Below are 19969 nucleotides of genomic sequence, written 5' to 3'. Positions count from 1 at the left end.
CACATGCATGTTGCATAAGTTAGTCAGGAAGAGATAGAGAAGATGAATGGGTGACAGGGGGAGGCATAGATTTCTACCAAGAGGCAGAAATCCAGTGACTAACATGAGTGTCCCCACTCTAGAGAATCTTCCCGACTGCATGGAGGAGAGCAGCTGACCCCACAGTGCCCGGCACTTAGATGCCTCCACTAAGAATGGCACAGAGGTTTCTCACTTGGTCCTCACCATCACCCAAGACTTAGCTACGATCATCACCTTCACTTTCAAGATGCCAAGATAAGTGGCAGGACTGGGACGTGGGTTTGTTGCACCCACTCTTTCATTGTGACTCCTCGGACTCAGTCTCAAGAGTCCACATGGACAGCCGCTCTCCTTGGGGGTTTCCTGGCCTAGGCTGTCTGATCTTCACTGCAGGATCACAGAGCACCAACAGTTGCGGGACACTAATCTAGCAAGTGCTACCTTGAGAGGGACACACAGCCTCTCTCTCTCCCATCCTCAGTGACAATGAGAACAGAAGCACAAGTCCCTGGTGACCGCTGGTCATGGTTGAGATGGAAAACATCCACCCAAGGCTTGTGCGTTCAGAGGTGGCTTTTGGAAGGTGACTGGATCATGGGGCACTATGCTCATCAGCGGATTCACGCAACAGTGACTTCAGTATTCAGTGCACTGGGGTTGTGGCCTGGTCGGGTGTATCTCCCTCCCTGGATCCCCCTTCTCTCTGCTCCCTGCCTCCCATGAGGTGAGCAGCTTTGCTCCTCCAGGCCCTGCTTCCTAACTGTGTCTCCCACCTGGACCGCAGAGCTCGCCGATGGCCTGGGTGCATTGCAGAACCTGCATGAGCTGCTTTCCAGGTAGGTTTCAAAACTCAAGCTCAGGGGTTTACCAAGGAGGCGGGGAGGGACCACTGACCACACATCATGTGGGTCACTCAGATGGCTGTGAACTCTATCTCCATAAAGCTGCTTGGAAGTAAAAACAGGACCTGGAGAACGAGAGGCTGCTCTGCTGGGTCATCGAAAAAGGACACTGAATGTGAGGATATATTCCAAGGGACCCGAGACAGGTGGATTTTTCAATGACAAACTAAATAAAATCAGGTCCACAAGGGTCCTTCTCAGAGGTTCCTTCCCCAGCAGTGAGGGCTCTCTTTCCTGTTTATCTGGAGAAATAATTACGAGAACAAGGAAAGAGGTCAACACTGCTAAAGACATCTTCTGTGTGTGCCCAGCACACCATGAGATCCCTTCTTGAGCACCTCGGTGCTGAGCCCTGAACCCTGCCAGGAAGGTACACCCCCACCTGGCCCACACAGAAGTGACCAGGGATGAAAAGCAACCCTTGAAACTTCCTACCTGGAGAACCTGAGTGGGCAGCCTCCGACTTGAAGCTGGTCAGTAATGCAAACCATTAGATGGCACAAGCATGCGACGAACTGGTCACAGCCCCTCGGAAAATCAGCAACACAGACCACTGAAAAACCACTTACCAAAAGGGACCAAGTGCACCGGTCTGGAGCCCACCTTGGGACATACAGCTGCTCTTGAGCAGGGAGCGTTACCTGGCTGAGCAGAAGCGGGGGACACGCGCTGTCCCTGCAGGGTGGAAACAGCCCTGTCATTCCCTATTCAAGGGCTTCAAAATCCCTAGGCAGTTCGTGGTGGGTATGATTAATGCTCCATAAACCCACAGCGCTGGCACAGAAGAGGGGCACGGAACGGCCCAAGCTGGTCTGGAACACCACAGGGTAGGAGGTGGCAGAAGATGCTAGCCTGAGCTGAGACTGCATTTGCCACCTGTCCCCAAGGGGCTGTGGCTGGTTTCACACATGATCTGAGAGCACGAGGACCATGGACTTTGGCAGGGAAGGCCCTGGCAGAGTTACGCTATTCAGACAGTATTTAGATGGTGGCTTGCATGCATGAAAACATTCTGCTGTTTTTAATTAATCTTGAGCTGTGTACATGATCCTGAAAATTAGAAGAAAACACAAACTGTGGACAGGAGGTGGAACAAAGGTGATTAACTGCTGATTTTATTAACTTCTGATTTTTGAAACCAGTGAAGTATCACTTGCTTCAACCTAAGTCTTCCATCACCTCTCCTTGGGGTGCCAGGGTAGAAATCTGGGCAACACTCAGGGCAGTATGATAGGGTCTCCACTTAATCAAACAGGAGCCCAGTCCTTCCTAGGGGGAGGAAGGGTGTGCCCACAGAGACCTTGCAGATCCAGGGGTACTCTTGCATACTTTCTCGTACGTGCAGAACCCAATATATAAATAAAAAGAAGAAAAGATCTATAACAGGAAAACAGATTTTTCTGGAGGAGCAAAAGATGGGAGCAGCAGGAGAGAGGTGGGTAGACCATGGAAAAGGGAGTTTAGAAGTGTTACGTCCCCTGAGCACCGGCTGCACCCCAGCAGTATAAATTCTATGCCCTGCAGACAGGTACCCAAAAAGTTATTTTAAAAAAATCTTGGGCTGGGGATTTAGCTCAGCGGCATAAAGCACCTGCCTTGCAAGCAGGCAGTCAAGAGTTCAATCCCTGGTACCGATAAAAAGGAAAAAGACAAAAAAAAAAAAAAAAAATCTTATCTGCTGCTAGAGAAAGCTGACAAATTGGAAGAGTGTCTGAAACTCTGTTACCTTCCTTTTGGGGTCACACAGAGCCTTATTATTTGCTAATGTGGTGTATCCTCTTGGCTTTCAAGTCCAGAGTTTAGCAATGGGACCCATTATGACCCTGATTATAAACAGCAGGCTGCAGTTTAGATGTTGGTCCCCAGGTGTTGGCTTTGTGATCTCCTCCCTGGATGGTCCTTGGCGGGGGCGGGGGGGGGGGCCCTCTTGGTCTCCTGCACTCTCTCATCCCTCCCACCCTCTCCTTTTCTTTTCCCTTTTCTTTTTCCTGGTGCTGGAGCCCAGGGCACAGCAGCCAAGTCCTACCGAGCTGCACGCAGCCTGGGCTCCCTTTTCCCTCTGTACCTTCTATGGCCCTGGGCACACCAGAAGACTTGCATCCTGGAAGACTAAGCAAAATTGTGTGAGCTTAGCACAGTTCAGAGCAGATGGGAAAGGGTTTCAGGCAGAGATTCTGAACTCTAATGGCAAGTGATTTGTGCTTTCCGTGCAATCAGAACATCTCTACAGCTGGTGTCCCCAGAAGCCTCCCCATTGGGGCGGCATGGAGGCCCTCCACACGCCCATCCCCTCTGCCTTTCTGGAATTCGCATCTCCCCTGAAAGCACTGGCCCAGTTTTCAGTTATGACACCACAGAAGCCAAGTTTTCAGTCCCAGAATCTCCAAGTCAGTGCATGGCAAATACAAACCACCTGTTTTCCCACCATGAGGAATCTGCTAGTCTCTTTCCAGCTCTGTCTTGAGAGGTTTAAATGTCTCTGGGTGCCCAGACTCTGGAGTTTGTGCCAGGAGCCTCCAACTGGGCCAGCCTAGCGCCCTGGGCAGCCCACTGCCAAGCTAGGAGTGGCATGCCACTGAAGTGGGCTTCAATTTCCTGAGAAAATGATAATTACAGTTTTGAAGTCAGCATTGCAGACAGACAATAGCTACACAGGGAGGCTTGGCTTCGTTTGCAAAGAAGCAGGGTCATTACACCGCTTCCCATTGCTAAGCAACAGCTATGCTGAAATCCAGCTGCTCCAGGCTCTCAGCTCTCAACGGGCATGAAATGAGTCTGTTCGATCCAGGGCACACAGGTGAGAGACTGTGAGGCTGGTCAGGAGCCCTGGCAGCCATTGAAGGCTGCACCCCAATCTCACATGTTCCCCCTGGACCTGAGCCTGCAATCCTCCTGCCTCAGCCTCACAGAGTGCTGGGATTACAGGTGTGCCCAACCATGCCTTGGCTACAGGTCTGCTTTTCTTTCCAAAATGAAAACATGCTCTTTAAATTTGATTTGATTCGGAATAATTTGACCTGAGCTTATTGGCTCCCAGGATACCACCTGTGGGAGTTACTTATTACTACATAATAAATCACACTAAAATTGAAAAGATTTCAAATACACAGCCTAGACAACTTAGCAACTTAGAAATCGTGTCTCGAAATAAAAAACGGCTACAGAAATAGCTCAGTGTGAAAGCTCTGGGTTCAGGCCCCAGTATTGAGAAAGGTCTACCATCTCACAGCTTCCTGAAAAAAGGTCTTTGGAGGCTTGGCCCTGGCCTGCGTTGTTCCAGGGGCAGCAAGGAAGGCACAACACAAAGAAAGATGCTGATGGTGCCACCCAATCAGGCAAGGGTGTGGGGGGGCACGGCCAGTGGCAGCAAAGGTTGGGGGCTGCTCGAGGGAAACAGGAAACATAGGCAGGATACGGTACAGCTGTCCTGTCTGCGGATCCTAATGCAAGTAGACTGTGTGTGTGCATGTGTGAGTGTGCATGTGTGTGTGCATGTATGTGTGCACACACCTGGGTTGAGAAAATCTGACATCACTGTTAATTTAAATTTTAGCTGAAGCTCTTTATTTTCCATTAACAACACTACTGATATTTTAATCTAAAACTATAAATTAGAAACACCCAAGCTCTTATCCCTAAAATGCCAACTAGGTATCTTTAATGAGCTAATGAAAAAGTGAATCTTTGTATTCCTTGAAAAATAATGGAAAACATGTCCCAAAGGAGAACCCCACAGTAAGAAAGAGACCTAGATGTTCTGAACCTGTCGAGGAGCAGACAAGGGAAGTTAAACATGGAGAAGCAGCTCTAGACGCTTTGATTTCCAGAGTACTCACTGAACAAGCTGTGAAAGTGGAGCTGGTCCAGGTTTCAAAGTCCAAATGCCAGGAGGCTGTGCCCTGGAATAACTCCTGTGATTATTTTGCTGGGTGAGCAGCTAATACACAGTGTGATAAAAAAAATATGGTAAATTCCATTTTTTACAAACCATTTTCCCGTAAGAGACACGATCACCTCCCTCAGCCTAGTTCCCCTGGCATCCAGTGGATTTAGCCTTCTGGCCACTTTCTGCAGCAGCTCTGGAGTCCTCTTTCCTCAGTGTCTTCAGCTGCACTGTCCTGGCTGCCTCAGTGTCCTGAATGAATTCAAAATGTGTCTCTTTCACAGTTGTTTTTACTTCTGGGAAGAACCGGAATTTATAGTGCCAGATCCAGTGAAGAAGGTGGGTGCAGACACCCCATCATATTTGTAACAGTCTGCCTTCCCCTGGATGGCACTGGGCAGCAGCATTCACTGTGTTTCTGATCACACCTCATAAAGACACTCACCAAAGAGGTCTTCCAAAGCTGCTGCAGAATGCGGCAAGCATGATGGGGTGAGTGTGTTGGTGTTAACGAGTTATGATTAACACGTGAAGGGCTCTAAAGAGACAGCAAGCCAGAACCGACAGGTGATGGACACTTGGTATCAAAGAGAAATGCCAGGTGACCCATACTTGAGAAGAAAAGCGATTCCAACAGGGACCCAGGGCTGCTGAGGGAGGGCGGGGAGCTCCAAGGTAGGGTGACAGAAATCTCTAAACTGAAACATAAAAAGAAGAAAATAGCCCTGAAAAGAACAAATCAGAATACATAAGAACTTCAGGACAATTTCAGAAAGGGCCATGCAAACAAAGTGCCACGAACTCATGAAAAAATGGCAGAGAATAAACACCGAACCTCAGAGAGAGGGCTAAGAACCAGAATCCAAGCACTGCCTCAAAAATGAGTCTGGCAAACAGAAAGTGAGATGACACACCAAGTGTTCATGGTGCAAGCCCTCCAACACAAAATTCAATATCCGCCTCTGAAAGCCAGGGAGGTAAACAGACACAGACGCGTGGCTAGTGGACGTGCCCTGCAGGAAGCACTAAGAGGTCCTTCAGAGCAAAATGGAACAGGTCAGAAGCCGAGATCTGCATTCCAAAGGGCGCAAGGGCACTGCAGAGGGGACAAGGGATCAATGAAACACTAACTGAGCTACAGGATGACTGTAGCAACAGGAGCAATATGCAGGGGACTGCAGCACACAGGTGAGTGACACGGGTGATGGGGCCACTGCAGGGGGAGACTGGGACCATGGTGCTGTAAGAGACCACGGTGCTCTCCAATGGGGACAGCATCTTGTCACCTGAACAGACAGGCCAGCACGCTGATAAACTGCTGATGGAAACGTGACGTGGCAGAGTTTACTCCACAGTCAACGTCAACTTGTCACACAACCCTGCAAGTCAACATCAATAAACTCAAGTGCCCACACAGTGACTGGCACAGGAATGTTAACAGCAGCACCATTCACAGCCGCCGAACAGTAGAAAAAATCCAAAATCCTAGAACAGCCTTCTAACTCATGATCCTCCTGCCTCAGCCTCCCCAATGCTAGGGAAATCACAGACTTTATAAATAGGGAGGGGAGCTCTGACATCACGTGTGCTCTGTGGTTTGCTAACTTTATTATGCACCCAATCAAGTGAAGAACCTGTAAAATTCAGGTGCTGGCCCCACCCCCAAAGCATCTGGCTCAGAAAGACTGGCATGTAGCCTAAGAACCTGCATTTCTAACATGCACACTCATTCACACACTGGCTTCACCTTGCACTATGGTCTTCACAGGGCTACACACTGGAGCCACCAGGGAAGCTTTAGAAAACTTAGATTCCCAGGATGCACGTGGATGAATCAGGTCGGGATCTCTGGGAATGGAATGAGGTGTTCCTTATGTTTAAAAAACTGGTCTAAGCCCAACTCACACACCACACTCAGCCCTCCTGCCAACCCCGCAAGGCATGACTGGTTTAACAAAAGAGAAAGCAGATTTTAAATGGCCCACGAGTACCAGGTCATCACCAACAAAAGATTCACTCTTTCTCCCTGCGACTGTAGCTGTGCCATTAATTTTCCTGTGCATCCAACCGTTTCTCTACTTTGCTAATTTACTTCAACTCGCATAAAACTGCGAGACAGGCAATGCGCTCCTGGATTATCAAGAGCTGCTTCTCAGACCTCTGCTGCCCTTACAGTCATCATATCCGACTCCTAAAATAACCCGCCTTGGATTCCCAGACTTCATTTTAGACCACCGCATAAACTCTGTGATTAATGCTGTGGTTTTAGGGTGTAGGCAAGGGTGTGCATGCCCTGATTAAGAGGTTCAGTGGATCTGCATTTCTGTTCGCACCAGGACTCTACCCAAACCCCACCTGCAGGTTCCCTGTGTCAGCAGCCACCTGAAGGACACACATCTTGGTGTCTATGCAGAGCTCAAACATCTGCTCAATGCCTGCAAATACCTGTCAGCTGGCATGGTGGCTCACAGGACAGAGAGGATGGGTGGGAGGAAACAAGACAACATCACTTCTGCGACAGAGGCACTGCTGGGTGTCCGAGAAAGCTGATAAACCCAGGAGGCTTAATGCAGCAGGCTTAATCCGCAATCCCAGGAACTGGCTCTGAGTCTGGGTAAAAATCCAAGAAAATCTCCCTGAAGGTCACCATACTCACAGAAAGCATAAAATCTGAATCTTGACCCTGGAGGGCAGGCGTTGCATTGTCTGGCTTGCAGGGATGAACTGGAGAAGAAAAAAATCTACCCATGTTTGGAAAAGGGTGGGCTTCATGTCCTAAGGTATAGTAAAAATGAAAAATCAAAGCAGAAGGTGGAGACCAGGCTTTGCCAGTATGTTTGGCTCAGCTGACAGCAGTAAGGCAGTGTTTCTGGACGGACCCACAAGCCAGCAGAGCCTCTGTGCACCAGGACGACAGTCCTCTGGCTCCAGGGCCAGGAGGACAACTCCAGCCTGGGGCTCTTTGTCAAGAAAATGATTCGTACAACCTCTTGCTAAATTTGAAATTCTGTTTAATGCAACAAGAAAAGGTTTTCCAGCAGTAACCAAAGAGAAATAAATGGCTTAGCATGCAAAAGTGTGGGGCACATGTCTGAAATCGCAGGCTGTGTCAGTTAGGAGGTGACTGGATTATGGGGCTCAGAGCTGACTTGCTGTTAGGTGGGGTCTGGTGGCAGGGGGCAGTTGCTGTGGGCATGGCATGGCAGGGTCCCGCCCCTCCCTTCCTATATGCCCAGTCTGTCAGGCGGCCCTTCCTGGAGCCAGCGAAGGATAGACTAAAATGTGGGCAGTGGTCAACCTCTCCTCTGAAGCTGTGAGTGTCAGGTACTGCATCCCAGCAACGAGGAAGTGACTCAGACAAGGTATGACTGCAAAGGCCCACTATGTCCCCTTCAGCTCAGCTGGACAATGACCCCAAGCTGTGGCAGCCCAGGACAGGGAAACCTGAGAGCCTCAACTCCTAGCTGCAGCTGGGCCCCACACTGGCCATGTACAGGTGCATCTGGGGCAGCAGTGTCTGCTTCCCACAGGGGACACAAGTCTGTCCAGGAGCCAGGCTGTCTGGCTCACACTTCCCTGGGACACCTGCAGCCCTGCCCTGGCTTCGGTGTCAGGCCAGCTAATTCTTCCTGGTCGCCTCCCCAGCCTGTCCCTGCTTCTGCTCAGGGTCCACTGTCTTAGGCGGCTTCGAAGCATGGCTGTTTCGGTTTCTTCTTTTTGGTGCAACAGGCATGCACAGGGCAGCATCAGAAAGTGCTCTCTAAAGGTCACGAGAACAGTCTCCTTCACTGCAACTATAGGGACAAAGGTCCAACCAACAGGAACGGGCCCATCCTGAATCACACCCCACTCCTTAAATCAGGACACTCGTGGGGACACGCTTGCCCTCCACTCTTTCCAGAGACAGACAAGCTTGTGAGCCCGGAGACCTGCAAGCGTCTTCTGCTGATGCCCAGTAACAATGGACACCCCACCCCACCCCTCCCCGACAGTCCACAAAAGCCTCATTTTCATAGTGTCTGCTCAGTACCAGCCACCAGCTTTATGGCCTGATGGAGCAATGTGCTGAGCACCAAAGGCCACACTGCGTCACGCCGAGAGGGCCTTGGGGAAAGGTCTGGACAATACTTAGGGCAAAGGACTCCTCAGTTCACGTGACCACCTGTAATGAAGCTCATGCGGCAAATCTGCAAAATTTCCATCTGGATGGAATCTGTGAGACCCTGCACAGGGCACCCCAGCACCATGATGGCCCAGGACCTCTCTTACAGACGTCCCCAGACAACAGCTGCAGGTTCCTCCTGGAAGTCTAGGGAAACGGGCTGTGGGGAAGGAAACATCGTGGCAGGCAGAACTGGCTAAAAGGACTAAAGGCACCATCTCCCTGGTCTTTCACACTGTCACTGGAACCCAGTGCTTCGGTTAACACAGAACAAACTGCACTGATCTCGGGCCGGCCTGAACACAGTCCTCTCTGCTTGGAAGACAAGGCAGAGACACTGAACCGATGCACCTCTGTTCAAAACCAGCTTTTATTTTAGGTACTTCTACATACTGAAAAGGAACTGCCCACAACTCGGAAGACCTGAGAGCTACAGGAAGCAGGTGAGGAGACAGCTCAGGTGACGGGTGACACTGCCCTTCCACAGCTTCCCCTCTACCTCACACAGGCACGGAGCATCCGACTCTACTGAAACCCAAACACACCCGCGGTAATTCGGCTACACGGGCGAAGCGTGACATGTGACCAGTGGAAAATGTCCTCTATCCTTCCCAACACAGCCTCTCTGGATACAGCCCCTTACCGTCCTGTGATGCTGCCTTGTGGGTAGCTGCTGATTTGCATGTTTGTTTCATTTTATTGTCTGGATTTCCAGGGCACGATGTGATGCTTTGATATGTGCATGCTCCACAGACCGTGCAATCAAGGTCACTAGCACACCCGTTACTTACCTTTTCCCAAGTGGTCTGAAAATGTTTAAAATCCACTCTGCAACTTCCAAGAACACAAGTATTAACCCAGTCTTGGTGCCATGTCAGAAATCTCAAAGACCTGTTCCTCCTCCGGACCGAGACTGCTTAGCCCTATACCTCCTCACCTGCTCCGGGCCGGGTCACCGCTGTCCCACACACACCCTCCTCTCTGGGAGTGACACTTTGTCAGCGAGGGAAAGCATCCTTACCTGTCCCTGTGCCCGGCTTCCAGAGGCGACCAAACATGAAAGCCAGTGTTGAAAGTTTAAATATGCACTAGAGTAAAAAGCAAGCTGTCACACGTGCCCCTGGAAAACCTCCGCCTTGTTTCATTGTCCCTGCCATGTTCTGAGGCAGCCCTGGAGCGCTCTTTCTGAAGTGTCTGTATCGGCTGTGGTAACAAATTTGGTGCATCTGGCAGCAAAGTGCCTTTCCCATGGGAAGGCAGCTCATAAAAACAAGTCACTGTGTCCTCACCCGCCTTCATCCCTGTACCTGGCACCGTGTGACTTTGGCTCTTCCCCAAAGTCAAAGTGACCAGGAAAGGAAACCGTTTTGATTGATTTAGGGTGTCGAAGCAGCCAGGACAGACGCTCAGGAAAGGGGATCCAGAACTCTCCAGAAAGTGACAGGTCTGCCTTGGAAGCCAGGGGGAGGATTTGGGGGGCTCACGGCAATGAGTGTTTTACTGCATGGTTAATCTTTTTAATCCAACACTCACTGTGCTTTCTGATCCCAGCCCTACGTCACTCAACACAGCACCCTGCAGATTCAGCCATGTCATGAAGGATGGAAATGCCCGCAGCACTTGGGGAACACAGCTCACCCTGGACCAGGGTACACAGGGCCGCACACCTGTCCTTGCGAGTCCCCACTCACCCGGGGGGCTCCCATGTCCTGCTGCAGCTGTGGCAATCGCGAAGGCGGAGGCCGGAGAAACAGAGCAGTGGGTGCTGTCTGCTGTCTGTCCTGGTGGTGCAGAAAAAAGGGAAGCGAAGGTGAGCTGAGGGACACAGTTTTATAATAGACGTTCTCATGGTTTATTCAGTAGTGGGTGAAGGGCTGGGCTAGGGTCTTGTGCCATTCCTGCTAAGAGGCAAATAAAACTATGCACCAACACTAGGTGTGGAACCAAGATAGACGGAAACACGCAGCCATCCAAAAATCTGCACAGGCTCCCTTTTGGGGTGATGAGAACGTTCTAGACTGAGTGGTCACGACTGTCCGACCTGTGAATATCCTCTCCAGGGCTGAATTTGATAGCCTGTGAATTATACTTCAAGATAAAAGGTTTATAAGAAAATTCTTGCTCGAGTCATGATGGGATTTCCTCTCAGAGCCCCCTCAGAAGGAGGGCTGGGTGGGGACAGCCCTTGTGAGATTACAGGTGGACTTAGAGGCCAGGTGGCCCTGCCACCTCTCAGACCACGACATCCCCAAAGGCCAGTGGCCACCTCGCTGCTCCTCCTGGATGGGCTTCAGTACACAGTGAGAGCTACGACTCTGCCCACAGGATTTTCTTTAGTTGCTCTGCAAGTCGTACAATGATGCTTTCAATTCACCAGCAAGCAAGTGGGGGAAGAGCTGCTCGTGGTGCCTGGCCCTAAAGCAGGTCAGAAGCAGACGACAAGCAGGGCAGAAAATGTGACAGGGTTTCCCAGGGGGTTCCACTACGTTATCACTGATTTCAGCCTCTTTTCTATGTTCCTAGGACGTCGTCCTATCAGGAAAGAAAACCAGGCTGGTAATTTCCAAACAATCTTCCAAGAATTAAGAAAGTTTGTATCTGAATACGGTTGTTATGGCTTATATCTAGATGCCTCCCCAGCGCCTCATGTACTCACAGGAGGGGCTCTGGGAGTGACCAGGTCCTGGGTATGTGACCCTGGATTAGCACACTGACTGTTTTACAGCTGGGTGTGACTCGGGAGGCGGGGCCTGGTGGAGTAGCTGGGCGGTGGGGCGCCCTCCTCCTCCCTTGATCTCTCTCTGTTTCCTGTTGCCATCCCCACCTTCAGCAACCCTGCCCTGCCATGGCCCTCTGTCATGGCACCCCACCTTGGAACCAGCCAACCTAGACAGAAACCTCTACAACCTACAGTCAAAATGAACATTTCCTCCTTTAACCTGTAGGGTGTCAGGCACTGTGTTCCAGCAACGAGAAAATAACCCACATGATAGTGAATGGCATCTGGCTCCTTCTCACTTTTGTAAAGTTTTATTTCCCTGGGCTGTAACCCCCAAGTCTTTGGGGCATCCACTTAAGCGGGTCTCCCCTATATGACCATGGTCACAGAAACCACCAGGCCTGCCCCGACCCAAGACGCTAAGAACAAACAGCACAGAGGTTTAGTGACTGCTGAAGCAGCATCATGACCAGCCAGGGTGGTCAAGTTTGTCACTCTGCATCCCAGAACCTCTCCAACAGCAGCAGGCCCACAACAGGTGACAGCCCTGAGGTCTCCTGTCCAACAGGACCAACCTGACCGCAGCCCAACCCAAGCCTTGGTGTTGCGCTCAGAAACCAGGATGATAACAACAGCTTCTGCCGAGTGGCCAAGGCCACAGATGGATGACCCTGGGAAGCCACTTTATGTGCTGCCTCAATGCCCTGCATGGAGCTTGCACCTGAGATCCTGAGAACAAATCACACCTTTCCATTTTGCCCAGGTTATCGGGGGGGGGGGGTGTCTGTTCATGATTGTATAATTTTCTCTTCTGATCAAAATAACTGGCTTGAGAAGAGTTTCAGGACAACAGTTCCTTGGATATTCCTATCTGAGGGACAGGTAGTGTGCATAAAGACTTCTGCCTCTAGTCTGATTGTTTTCCACCGATCACAGGACATTTGTTCTGTTCCTGAATGAATATTTCACAATTTCCATGATGATACCTGTGAGAAAATATACCTTTCCATGATGGGGCCCCATACAACTGGACCTCAGTTTAGGTATTTCAGACAAAAGCTCCCCAATGGTGGAGCACCCTTGAGCCCATTGCTGAGAATACCCCAAGCTCTTGGTAAGGAATTAGGGTCCCTTGCTGTCCCCCACTCTGTGCCATGCCTCTCAGTTTACCTCTTGCTGCACGAAATGGGACACAAGGGTGGGACCTGAACAGACCCGCAGGGCCACCCCCACCCCACTCGCCTTTCATGCCCAGGTCCTTCTGGGCATCACTGCTTCCCATTCATTCTGCCCCCAACACTACCAGGTTTTGGGGTGAGGCGGACGTCAGATCCCACCCTGCACAGCTCTGCCCAGGGCTCCGGCCCAGTGCTCACCTCCGGGCTGTCGATAGCGGAGGTGCCGGGGCGTCGTGGAGGGGGACCTGCACGGGGACAGCTCCATGGCATCCGCTACCGCTGGGGCACTTTCCACGGCTGCTCGCTCTGCTGGCGTAGGCTCCGGGGCAGCTGCTGGAAAACAGCAAGGTTTTCAGCCAGGCCAGGCTGGCACATGGGGACGAGAAAATGCCTTAAAGATGACAGTGCTTCCGGTGGCCTCTACTTTTAAAGGCTTTCACGGGAAACCAAGTCCTTCCTCCCAGCCACTTGCTAAAGACAGGGACCTTCTCAAGCCAGGACCCTCTGACCCACTGACCTCAGCTGCCCTTGGCTGCCCTTGGCCAGCCCCTAACTGGTAAAAACCAGGAAGCTCGAGGAGTCTGTGCCATCCTGCCCGGGCTGGGTGTGGCTAGGGACACCAACACTGTGGGAAATCAAAGTCACAGTTCAGCCAGACTCTCGCACTGACCTCCTCCCAGACCCCCAGGGTCCCTGGGAGCTGGCGCAGGAAACGGGTGAAAACCTCCCTTCTACGTGAACCACACAAGGAACTTGGGACGATCCAAGCCTCCACACTGCAGGGACATGGCAAGAAAGACAGACCCCCTTCCCCGGGCCACAGGGCCAGGCTGCCACTGCCCTCCCTGCCCTGCCACCTGGCTGTTGACCGGGTACAACTGTGACCTCATGACTGCTCGACCAGGGAAGAGAATCACACCGAACAGACACACGACCAGCAAGTCTGCATTCACCTCCTCCTCCTCTGTTTCCTTAATTCCACAGATTGGGGCTGAAAGTCAGTCCACTCCCAGGACAGGACCCCGGCCACCCCGGTGCTTCTCTTTTAATGCCACTTGAGATTTCACTTGACACACGTGACAGAATCCCTAATGACTTCCCAGAGAGCTGTTTTTACTCTTGTACGAGATGTACTCTTTAGAAACAGGGCCGCAATTTTCATCCTTTCAAAGGGGCCGGGGACAGGAAATGGTTGGACTCTTTCCTTGAATGTCATAATTACAGTTAAGCTGGCAGGGCTGCAAGATGCAGATAAAAACATCGGTGCTCAGCTGTCAGTTTTATTATGATCCAAATAACTCGCTCAGCAGCAGCAGCAGCACGGGCAGCATCTGCTGTGGAGGAGCGGGTGGAATAGCAAACATGGGGCTGCAGGGCGAGGCAAAGGAGGGCTCATGCGGTCAGCAGTACTCAGAGCCCCAAAAGAGCCCGGGAAAGCACTTGATTGGACCCCAATATCCTGGAGAAGACCAAAGGACTGCACTGTGGGCTCCAGGAGCCAGAGGAAGAGAGCCTGGGCTACGGGTAGGGGTGGTGTGGTCTGGGGTGCTGCCTGGGCGACAGGCTCCCCCGCCCACCTGCCAGGGTCTGACTTCCCATGGAGAAGTCATTGCAGGGTGGCTTCTGTGTCAGGCTGCTATTGGGGTCAGAGGAGCACTTGGGGTGGAAGGAGGAAGCTGGGGCCTTCAGGAGATGAACAGATGAAGAAACTGGCAATTACACACTGTGGAACACTACTCAGCCATAAAGAAGGACAGGCTGGAGCCCTCTGTAGGGAAGCGGATGCACCTTGAGACCAAAATAACACACAGTTTAAATGTCATGTGCTTCCTCTTATATGAGAAAGCCAAAGTATGAATAGAGAGAAATTAAAAGGCAGATCACAGGCCACAGGAAGATGGATGCTTTGCAGAAGGGAAGGAGATGGAGAGATGAAGGGAGAAGGGCACAGACACCAACAGAGTGAAACTGAGGTCTGTGGTGCACCAGCTCCCCATGGGGACATGATCACCATGAACTGTGAATGTGGGTTAACAGGAATTTAATTCTTTGTTAAAGAAGGAGGTAGGCTGTGCCTGGCACCGGGATGCTGTGCGGGCCCAGGGCAGCTGGGGAACTAGGCTGGGAGGAGATGAAACTGCATTACTTCTTTCCCTAAAGTGTTTGCTGCCTTGCCCATTTTGAAGGCTTTTCCCATTTCTCTCCTTTCCCTTCACACCCTCTGAAGTTCTTTTGCTAGGAAATAGCTCGAGGCCAGCATTACAGAACGGCAATGAAACTGGACCGGGGTCAGTAATAGCTTTTAAAAACCATGCTCTGAGAGTCTCCAGGTGGGCAGCAGTGAGAGGGACCCCAGGAGCGAAACGAGCATCACCCTGAAAACTGCACCTCAAGGGCAGAGGCAGGAGGGGTGGGAGCCCTGGAACAGGGCCTGTGCCAAGTGTGCGGCTGCCAGCACCATGCCAAGCACATACTCCTTTCTCTCTGCCAAATGGAACTTTCGAGACAAGACAGCAGGGTTAGCAAAGGAGCATTCCTGTTTTGCACAGATTCCACACATTCACACATGCGTGCACCAGCACACACACACGCTCACACACGCGCATGTACACTGATACAAAACCATTCACCCACCACTTCTCTAGGGCTCCTTATGACCACTGCTGCCCATGTTGGAAAGTAGAATAAAAGGAGAAATTAAGCCTGTGATTCCTTTCTTTTACCTACTTAGTGGCCGAGATGGCAGCCTCAAGTCACAGCTTTCTACCCACAGGGTTCCCTGGGGAACGGAAGTCCTCACCAGCCAGTCTACTGCAGCACCGATCGGGACACAGCACTTGCTCACGTGCATCCTTCCCTTCATGCTACACTGAGATGCTCTGAGGACTCCGAGCACCACAGAGGACTCCCCAGATTCACTGCTCAGTCACCGGGCCCTGTCCTCACCTAACTCACCCTTCCCCCATTTCATTTTCAATCGTAAGATACAAATGGCCAGGCTGGGGCACTCAGTGGGTGGGCCACGAACAAGAGGTCACTGTGAAAAAGAGCATTAATGGGGTGCTAGGGTGCAGGTACCCAGGAAGCCCAGAGACCAGAGGAATGGGTCTTTCAGAGCATGGGTTGTCTCTGGGGGTGCCACCAAGTGCCACAGATCCCCCACTATCTCGGACACCCCCAAGGGAGGAGCCTAGCATTAATCCTGGCCTGCAACTGTAAAATGACGTAAGCAACTCTGACCTATGGAGGATTTGTAGAAACTAATGCCTGAAGCAAAAGCCCTAAGTTGTTCTACAACAGATTCACTGAGAGACAGGGGCATGAAACCTTCGACCTTAGCTACTTCTGTGATGCAGGAGCCAACACCTACATTCACAGGCTCCAAGGGTCGGCCACCAGAGGTGTTCACAAAGACGCTGCCCCGCCAGTATCTGTCAGTGCTGTGCCCAAGCTTGATCTCACGATGTGGGTCTCCCCATGCTGTGGTTTGAAGGTAGCCCCACAGTTCACGTGCTGGAAACTTTTTTTTTTTTTTTTTTTGTCTTTTTTTAATTTTTTTTTTTTTTTTTTTTAAGAGGAAAAAGAGAAAAACACAAAACAAACCAAAGCGGTGTAAGGGTACACGCAATACAGAACTACAAAACAAAACAAAACAAAACAAAACAAAAAAACATAACAGTAAGAAATCACCTGCTAGTAGATTACACACTATCTTCTTGAGAATAGTTCCTCAAATCACAGTATCAAAGAACTTTGAGACAGGGTCTCGCTATGCAGTTCAGGCTGGCCTTGAGCTTACTTTGTAATGATCTTCCCACCTCAGCCTCCCGAGTGCTGGGATTACAGGCGTGAGCCACCACGCCCAGCTTTTTTTTTTTTTTTTTTTTTTTTTTTTGGTCTTTTTTTGAGACATCAAAAGGATGGAGGCAACCCAGGAGGGAGGAGTCTCATTACAGAGGATGGGCGGCTCTTCCCTCTCACTCTCCTAGGATCCAGCAGGAAGGGCCTTCCCAGATGTGGGACCTTGACTTTGCATTTTCCAGCTGTGAGAATAAATTTCTGCCCATTATGAATGACCCTGGCTAGAGATTCTGTCTTAGCGGTACAAGACAAATGGGTGCCCTGGATCTAATTCTCACACAGCTTGCTGATCCAGGGAGAAACCTTCTAAGTCCCGGATAGGATCTCAAGGAGGGCTCATAGCATGGCACTGGACCTTCCCTGTCCAGGCTGTGTTTGTGCCTTGAAGACCAGAGCCAGGGCAAGGTGCTGACCTTTTAAAACTGGGACACTAGCACACAGCAGATAGACAGGATGTCTACCATGGAAGCACTGGCTGCTCACCTGGGGACCTCAGGAACTGTCACACATGTTCCAAATGTGACCCAGAGAGACTGGATTGTGCCTTCCTATTTAAAAAAAAAAAAAAAAAAGCACTACTTTTCATACCTCTGGTCTGTAGCCTAAGTAAAAATGCAATTTTTGGTGAATTATATAAAAAAGATCCTCACTTGAAACTCATAAAGATAATCACTATAAAGCAAGAAAACCACTTAAAAGTAACAAGTGCTGGTGAGTGTGCAAAATGGCACAGGCACTGTGCAAAACAATACAGAGGCTCCTCCTGAAATTAAAAGTATGGATGCCTTGTAGTCTCACAGTCTTGCTGGTGGGCGTGCACCTTCTGGCTGCAGCACACACACACATGCATATATAATTTCAATATATACAGAAGTCAAGATCTTGAAGAGACATGTGCACACTCCTGCTCATTGGCTCATTCTGCACAAAAAGTTACATGGTATATCACAGAAGGGAACACTATTCATCCTTTAAAAAGGAGGAAACCTCATCACATGCCACAACACGATGAACTCTGAAGACATCACGCTAAGTGTAATCACCCAGTCAGCAAAGTAAAAATATTGCACGATTCCACTTCTGGCAGGTCCCTAGAGCAGCCAGACTCCTAGAAACAGAAAGCAGGATGGTGGTCACAGAGACTAGAGATCTGCTTCAAGTGTACTTCAGGACAACAGTGTGATCTTAACTTAGACATAATGAAGAAGGGAAGGAGGAGGAGAGAGAAGGGAAACTCTTAAGGAGTCCTGCGGTGTTCAGCTGCAAGACTGTACCAGGGACCACCTGTGGGATGGCCATGGCATCCACATGGTACAAGGACCGTCCCCACACAAGAGGCAGCCACCTCCAGGGCTGTGGGAGACCGCCAAGCTGCAGTCTCCTGAGACATGAAGCCCCTTGCCTCTATCTTTCCCTGACCTCTCCCTCAGCCCTATTCACTGAGATATGCAGAGCTGGCTGTACTGAGTCCATCCAAGAAGCCAACATGATTCAACGCAGCTTGTGAGGAGAACTGCCCCACCCTTACCGCACTGATTGCCAGAATGGGGGCTCAAGCAGGACCCTGTGAGATTCCAAGGCTAAGATACGAGATAACATCACAGCCGAGGACATGGAACTCCAAAATATTTAAACCTTCCTGGCAGTAAAAGTGCCTGCCTGGCATACATCACATTATGCTTGTATTGCTAACTGGAGGCCTTTGTGCCTGGTATAAAATCGCTGTTTCTCCTTGTAGTCAATGCCTGCAAAATTTCTTTCCCCTGAGCACTCTGCTACAACCCATTCCCACCTCCCTGACTGATACCAGTAAAGCCACAAGCTTTTGGCCTCAGGGCCCACAGAGAGCACTGGTCACCCCAGAGCTCCTCAACTCAGGACTTTCCATCTTTGTCTTTCTTTTGCATTCATGTGCCATAATGCTGGGCTGCAGACCTGAACCCTATGTAGGAGTTTCAGTGCAAGACCACCACACACCCTTCACACCCGCATTCCCTCTGCACGGAAGCTGCCTGCTCTTCCCGCCCCTCCCAGCTGCTGCTCTTCCTGAGGCTTCCTGATGTGACTGATCTGCTTCTCAGCTCACAGAGCACCAAGGTCCATGATACTTGGTCCTAAAGCTCGCCTAAGCCAGAGGACAGGAGGATGCAGGCTGCTCAAGGGAATCTCCTACACCTCCTGGACCGGACCCAGAGCCCTGAGCCCAACCCTGGCCAGAATTAGACACTGCCCATCAGCTCCTGCACGGTGACTTCAGTCAAGCTTGTTGTTCAAGGACTTGTCAATCTTCCTCCTGCCTCCTCCTCAGCTGCTAACGTGTCGCCCTGACAGACTTCTTGGTTAATGGGCCACTGTCAGACAGGACAGCTGCTCTGGTTCAAATTCCACTAGGACCTTTGCTTGGGAAGCACTTTTAAATGACTGGAGCAAGGAATCACCTAGAAGCTTCCAGTGAGAAACAAATCGCTCCTCCCTAAAATATGAACCTTTGTCTGAGTTACTGCTCAATTTTTATGTCATCAATAAATACCCTGCCAGACATGGTGGTGCATTCCGGAAGTGCAACACTTGGAGGCTGGGGCCGGAGAATCACAAGGAGTCTGAGGCTGGCCTGGGGTACATAGTGAGTTCATGGCCAGCCTGAACAATACTGAGATCCTGTCTTAAACAAATGGAACCAGTAAATAAATAAATAAATAAATGCACAGTACTGTCTCGGTTCACAAACTTAATTCTCTCCATAATTCTGGTTACAAACCGAACTGGACAAGAACTTGAATCAAACTTCCCCAAACGGTCAGCACTGACCCTCACCACTGAATCTCATCTGGTTCTTGTCCAATTTGGTTTGTGACCAGAATTGTGGAAAGAATTAGGTTTGTGAACCAAGGCACCACTGTATCAAGGATTAAAAAAAACCTCTGCTGACTTGGCTGAGAAACTATTTATGTCCCTCACAGAAAGGCACTCGGTTTCCAAAGCACCAAGGTCCCTGTCACCTGACTCCCATGCCCACCAAGCTGAGGTCAGCTGATCCACCCAGCGCCATAGTCTTTCACTTGACTCATTTGTTCCACAAAAATGTACTTCGGGGCAGGCTCTGGCCAGGTGCTGAGGATGCACAGGGAAACAGGACATCTGGGGCTGCTGACACCTGGAGCTTATACTCCCAGGAAGGCTGTGTGGGCAGAGGGCAGAGTGGTGCAAGGGCCCTGGGGCAGGAAGCTCAAGGAGAATCTTTAG

The 19969-nt window shown here is 50.6% G+C and overlaps 1 protein-coding gene across 4 annotated transcripts in view; it reads right to left on the bottom strand.

The window, feature by feature from the left end:
- Window positions 1-19969, bottom strand: part of Rasgrf2 (Ras protein specific guanine nucleotide releasing factor 2) — a 171145-nt gene that overhangs the window by 52411 nt on the left and 98765 nt on the right. The window contains exons 16-17 of one of the 4 annotated variants that reach the window (XM_063245278.1): window positions 13064-13198; window positions 10636-10749 (exon numbers count right to left, since the gene is read on the bottom strand). In XM_063245278.1, the coding sequence (XP_063101348.1) occupies window positions 10636-10749; window positions 13064-13198 (249 nt within the window). The remainder of the gene's footprint in view (window positions 1-10635; window positions 10750-13063; window positions 13199-19969) is intronic. The other 3 variants (XM_063245279.1, XM_003479514.5, XM_005008026.4) reach the window with 3 other exon arrangements.

Source organism: Cavia porcellus, unplaced genomic scaffold (genome assembly GCF_034190915.1).
Source record: "Cavia porcellus strain 051 isolate PalLab524CR breed Dunkin Hartley unplaced genomic scaffold, mCavPor4.1 scaffold_2, whole genome shotgun sequence".
Classification (NCBI taxonomy): Eukaryota; Metazoa; Chordata; class Mammalia; order Rodentia; family Caviidae; genus Cavia; species Cavia porcellus.
This window is presented reverse-complemented; position numbering and strand designations above follow the sequence as displayed.